The 6,037-nt window shown below is 41.1% G+C and overlaps 1 protein-coding gene across 1 annotated transcript; it reads right to left on the minus strand.

The window, feature by feature from the left end:
* Nucleotides 1-2,900: 2,900 nt before the first annotated feature.
* Nucleotides 2,901-5,402, minus strand: LOC128597193 (heat shock protein HSP 90-beta-like). The gene has a single exon (XM_053607376.1). It carries the CDS (start codon nucleotides 5,310-5,312, stop codon nucleotides 3,141-3,143), a length of 2,172 nt encoding a protein of 723 aa, XP_053463351.1. The 5' UTR covers nucleotides 5,313-5,402; the 3' UTR covers nucleotides 2,901-3,140.
* Nucleotides 5,403-6,037: the final 635 nt, after the last annotated feature.

Genomic DNA, 6,037 nt, shown 5'->3' on the forward strand with positions numbered 1-6,037 from the left:
CCAGTTACACTGATTACAATTGTTAGGTAAAGTCCCTCTTGCAATCATGTCTTGCCCCAATAAAGTGTGACACACACTAAGGCCCCACCCCCCTCCCTCCATCCCTCTTTCTGCTTCCCCCCCCATAACCTTAATTGTCATTAATTGTCCTCATATCAAGATTGAGTACATAGGATTCATGCTTCTCCATTCTTGTGATGATTTACTAAGAATAATGTCTTCCACTTCCATCCAGGTTAATACGAAGGATGTAAAGTCTCCGTTTTTTTTAATGGCTGAATAGTATTCCATGGTATACATATACCACAGCTTGTTAATCCATTCCTGGGTTGGTGGGCATTTAGGCTGTTTCCACATTTTGGCGATTGTAAATTGAGCTGCAATAAACAGTCTAGTACAAGTGTCCTTATGATAAAAGGATTTCTTTCCTTCTGGGTAGATGCCCAGTAATGGGATTGCAGGATCGAATGGGAGGTCTAGCTTGAGTGCTTTGAGGTTTCTCCATACTTCCTTCCAGAAAGGTTGTACTAGTTTGCAGTCCCACCAGCAGTGTAAAAGTGTTCCCTTCTCTCCACATCCACGCCAGCATCTTCAGTTTTGAGATTTTGTGATGTGGGCCATTCTCACTGGGGTTAGATGATATCTCAGGGTTGTTTTGATTTGCATTTCTCTAATATATAGAGATGATGAACATTTTTTCATGTGTTTGTTAGCCATTCGTCTGTCGTCTTTAGAGAAAGTTCTATTCATGTCTCTTGCCCATTGATATAAGAGATTGTTGGCTTTTTTCATGTGGATTAATTTGAGTTCTCTAAAGATCCTGGTTATCAAGCTTTTGTCTGATTGAAAATATGCAAATATCCTTTCCCATTGTGTGGGTTGTCTCTTTGCTTTGGTTGTTGTGTCCTTAGCTGTACAGAAGCTTTTCAGTTTAATGAAGTCCCATTTGTTTATTTTTGTTGTTGTTGCAATTGCCATGGCAGTCTTCTTCATGAAGTCTTCCCCCAGGCCAATATCTTCCAGTGTTTTGCCTATGCTTTCTTTGAGGATTTTTATTGTTTCATGCCTTAAATTTAAGTCCTTTATCCATCTTGAATCAATTTTTGTGAGTGGGGAAAGGTGTGGGTCCAGTTTCAGTCTTTTACATGTAGACATCCAGTTCTCCCAACACCATTTATTGAATAGGGAGTCTTTCCCCCAAGGTAAGTTCTTGTTTGGTTTATCGAAGATTAGGTGGTTGTAAGATGTTAGTTTCATTTCTTGGTGTTCAATTCGATTCCAAGTGTCTATGTCTCTGTTTTTGTGCCAGTACCATGCTGTCTTGAGCACTATGGCTTTGTAGTACAGACTAAAATCTGGTATGCTGATGCCCCCAGCTTTATTTTGGTTACTAAGAACTGCCTTAGATATACGGGGTTTTTTCCGGTTCCATACAAAACGCAGAATCATTTTTTCCAAATCTTGAAAGTACGATGTAGGTACTTTGATAGGAATGGCATTGAATAGGTAGATTGCTTTGGGAAGTATAGACATTTTAACAATGTTGATTCTTCCCATCCATGAGCATGGTATGTTCTTCCATTTGTTAATATCCTCTGCTATTTCCTTTCTGAGGATTTCATAGTTTTCTTTATAGAGGTCCTTCACCTCCTTCGTTAGGTATATTCCTAGGTATTTCATTTTCTTTGAAACTATGGTGAAGGGAGTTGTGTCCTTAATTAGCTTCTCATCTTGACTGTTATTGGTGTATACAAAGGCTACTGACTTGTGGACATTGATTTTATATCCTGAAACATTACTGTATTTTTTGATGACTTCTAGGAGTCTTGTGGTTGAGTCTTTGGGGTTCTCTAAGTACAAGATCATGTCATCAGCAAAGAGGGAGAGTTTGACCTCCTCTGCTCCCATTTGGATTCCCTTTATTTCCTTGTCTTGCCTAATTGTATTGGCTAGAACTTCCAGCACTATGTTGAATAGTAAAGGTGACAGAGGACAACCTTGTCTGGTTCCAGTTCTAAGAGGGAAAGCTTTCAGTTTTACTCCATTCAGTAAAATATTGGCTGTGGGTTTGTCATAGATAGCTTCAATCAGTTTTAGAAATGTGCCACCTATGCCTATACTCTTCAGTGTTCTAATTAGAAAAGGATGCTGGATTTTATCAAATGCTTTTTCTGCATCTATTGAGAGGATCATGTGATCTTTATTTTTGCTTCTGTTAATATGGTGGATAACGTTTATGGACTTGCGTATGTTAAACCAGCCTTGCATCCCTGGGATGAAGCCTACTTGATCATGATGAATGACTTTTTTGATGATAAGCTGTAATCTATTTGCTAGGATTTTGTTGAGAATTTTTCCATCTATATTCATGAGTGAGATTGGTCTGAAATTCTCCTTTTTGTTTGGGTCTTTTCCTGGTTTTGGTATCAGGGTGATGTTTGCTTCATAGAATGTGTTGGGGAAGATTCCTTCTTCCTCAGTTTTTTGGAATAATTTCTGCAGTACAGGAATAAGCTCTTCCTTGAAGGTTTGATAGAATTCTGGAGTGAAGCCATCTGGACCAGGGCATTTTTTAGTTGGAAGCTTTTTTATTGTTTCTTTGATCTCAGTGCTTGAAATTGGTCTGTTCAGGAGGTCTATTTCTTCCTGGCTAAGTCTAGGGAGAGGGTGTGATTCCAAATATTGATCCATTTCCTTCACATTGTCAAATTTCTGGGCATAGAATTTCTGGTAGTATTCAGAGATGATCTCTTGTATCTCTGTGGGATCAGTTGTTATTTCCCCTTTATCGTTTCTGATTGAGGTTACTAGAGATTTTACTTTTCTATTTCTAGTTAGTCTGGCCAATGGTTTATCTATTTTATTTATTTATTTATTTATTTTTTTTGTATAAAACTGCATCTTCTTTATTCTGCATACTTTAATTCCAAAATAAAAAAACAATACACAACACCCACTTGGTCAAACTCAGGCAGGAATAGGGCTTGAGACCTTAGTTTCCTGCCTTACACCCAAGGACAGTCAATTAAAGAAAAAACTAGACATCAGCAGAGGAAGCCAAGTGGGACATGGCCACTCAAAGGCTGTGGGAACCATGGGTAACACTATACAGAGGGCAAAATGCTTCTAAGTATAAACTCCTAATCTACTTCTTCCATGCGAGATGCATCCTCATCACCTTCAAGGGGTGGGATTTCATCAGGAACAGCAGTACTGGGTTCCTCTGCTGTCACTTCATCTTCATCAATGCCTAGGCCTAGCTTGATCATGCGATAGATGCGGTTGGAGTGGGTCTGGGGATCCTCAAGGGAGAAGCCAGAGGAGAGCAGTGCAGTTTCAAACAGCAGCACCACCAGGTCCTTGACAGCCTTGTCATTTTTGTCCGCCTCAGCCTTCTGCCGCAGCGTCTCCACAATGGGGTGGTCAGGGTTTATCTCCAGGTGTTTTTTGGCCATCATATAGCCCATTGTGGAGTTGTCCCGAAGCGCCTGGGCTTTCATGATCCGCTCCATGTTGGCTGTCCAGCCATAGGTACTGGTCATGATGCAGCAGGGTGAAGACACAAGCCTATTGGAGATTGTCACCTTCTCGACTTTCTTATCCAAGATTTCTTTCATGAGCTTGCAGAGGTTCTCAAACTTTGCCTTGCTCTCTTCCATTTTCTTCTTCTCTTCCTCATCCTCAGGTAGCTCTAGGCCCTCCTTGGTAACTGAGACCAGGGTCTTCCCATCAAACTCCTTGAGCTGCTGCACGCAGTACTCATCAATGGGCTCAGTCATATATACCACCTCAAAGCCCCGCTTCCGCACTCGCTCCACAAATGCAGAGTTGGCCACCTGCTCTTTGCTCTCACCAGTGATGTAATAGATGGACTTCTGTGTTTCCTTCATGCGAGAGACATACTCTGACAGAGAAGTCATCTCATCTCCAGACTGGGAGGTATGATAGCGCAGCAGCTCAGACAGGCGTCGCCGGTTAGTGGAGTCCTCATGTATTCCAAGGTTCAAATTTTTAGAGAATGCCTCATAGAATTTTTTATAGTTCTCCTTGTCTTCTGCCAACTCAGAAAAGAGCTCAAGGCACTTCTTAACAATGTTTTTACGAATCACTTTCAAAATTTTGCTCTGCTGAAGCATTTCTCGGGAGATGTTCAGGGGCAGATCCTCAGAGTCAACCACACCACGGATGAAGTTGAGATACTCTGGTATCAACTCATCACAGCTGTCCATGATGAACACACGACGGACATACAGTTTAATGTTGTTCTTTTTCTTTTTGTTCTCAAAGAGGTCAAAGGGAGCCCGACGAGGAATGAAAAGCAATGCCCTGAATTCCAACTGACCTTCTACAGAAAAGTGCTTGACTGCCAAGTGGTCTTCCCAGTCATTGGTGAGGCTCTTGTAGAATTCTCCATACTCCTCCTGGGTGATGTCATCAGGGTTTCTGGTCCAAATGGGCTTGGTTTTGTTTAATTCTTCCCGATCAATGTATTTTTCCTTAATCTTCTTGGTTTTCTTTTTCTTATCCTTACTGCTGTCATCCTCCTCATCTGAGCCCACATCTTCGATCTTGGGTTTCTCTTCATCATCTTTATCTTCTTCTTTCTCACCTTTCTCTTCTTCTGCCTCATCGTCACTGATTTCCTTCTCTCGTTCCTTCTCCAAATAAAGGGTGATGGGATAGCCTATGAACTGGGAGTGCTTCTTCACTACTTCTTTGACCCGCCTCTCTTCTAAATACTCTGTCTGGTCTTCTTTAAGGTGGAGGATCACTTTGGTGCCCCTGTCAATGGGCTCACCATGATCAGCACGCACAGTGAAGGAACCCCCAGCAGAAGATTCCCAGGCATACTGTTCATCGTCGTTGTGTTTTGTGATCACAACCACTTTCTCTGCCACCAGGTAGGCAGAATAAAAGCCAACACCAAACTGCCCAATCATGGAGATATCTGCACCAGCCTGAAGAGCCTCCATAAATGCTTTAGTACCAGACTTGGCAATGGTTCCCAAATTATTTATGAGATCAGCCTTGGTCATACCAATGCCTGTGTCCACCAAGGTCAGAGTTCGTTCCTGAGGGTTAGGGATGATGTCAATTTTTAACTCTTTACCACTGTCTAACTTGGAAGGATCTGTCAGGCTCTCGTAACGAATCTTGTCCAAGGCATCAGAAGCATTAGAGATCAACTCTCGAAGGAAGATTTCCTTGTTGGAATAGAAAGTATTGATGATGAGCGACATAAGCTGGGCAATTTCTGCCTGAAAGGCAAAAGTCTCCACCTCCTCCTCTCCATGGTGCACTTCTTCAGGCATCTTGAAGAAATAGAGCTAGAAGTACTAGTAATCAGGTGGGTCGGGGCTATCAGACTCGCACGCAGCACCACAGCTACGCAGGGGATGACTCAAGAGCTATTTTATTTATTTATTCAAAAAACCAACTCCTTGTTTCATTAATTTTCTGAATGATTCTTTTGTTTTCAATTTCATTGATCTCTGATTTGATTTTGGATATTTCTTTTCTTCTACTGAGTTTAGGCTTAGATTGTTCTTCTTTTTCCAATTCCATAAGATCTCTTGTGAGATTGTTGATGTGCTCTCTTTCTGTTTTTCGAATGTAGGCATCTAAAGCGATGAATTTTCCTCTCAAAACTGCTTTTGCAGCATCCCACAGGTTTTGGTAGCCTGTGTCTTCATTGTTGTTATGCTCAAGGAAGTTAATTATTTCCTGTTTTATTTCTTTCTGCACCTATCTGTTATTCAACAGAAGATTGTTTAATTTCCATGCCTTTGGTTGGGGTCGAGCATTTTTGTTAGAGTTGAGTTCCACCTTTAGTGCCTTGTGGTCTGAGAAGATACAAGGTAAAGTTTCAATTCTTTTGATTCTGTTGATATTTGTTTTGTGTCCCAGAATATGATCAATTTTGGAGAATGTTCCATGGGATGATGAGAAGAATGTATATTCTTTATCTTTGGGGTGGAGTGTTCTATATGCGTCTATCAAGCATAGTTGTTCTAGGGTCTCATTTAAATCTGTTATA

The sequence above is a fragment of the Nycticebus coucang genome, chromosome 10 (genome assembly GCF_027406575.1).
Source record: "Nycticebus coucang isolate mNycCou1 chromosome 10, mNycCou1.pri, whole genome shotgun sequence".
Lineage (NCBI taxonomy): Eukaryota > Metazoa > Chordata > Mammalia > Primates > Lorisidae > Nycticebus > Nycticebus coucang.

Bases quoted from the DNA above. Each gene is read 5' to 3' on its own strand.
- LOC128597193 (XM_053607376.1), bottom strand. From the start codon at position 5,312: ATGCCTGAAGAAGTGCACCATGGAGAGGAGGAGGTGGAGACTTTTGCC.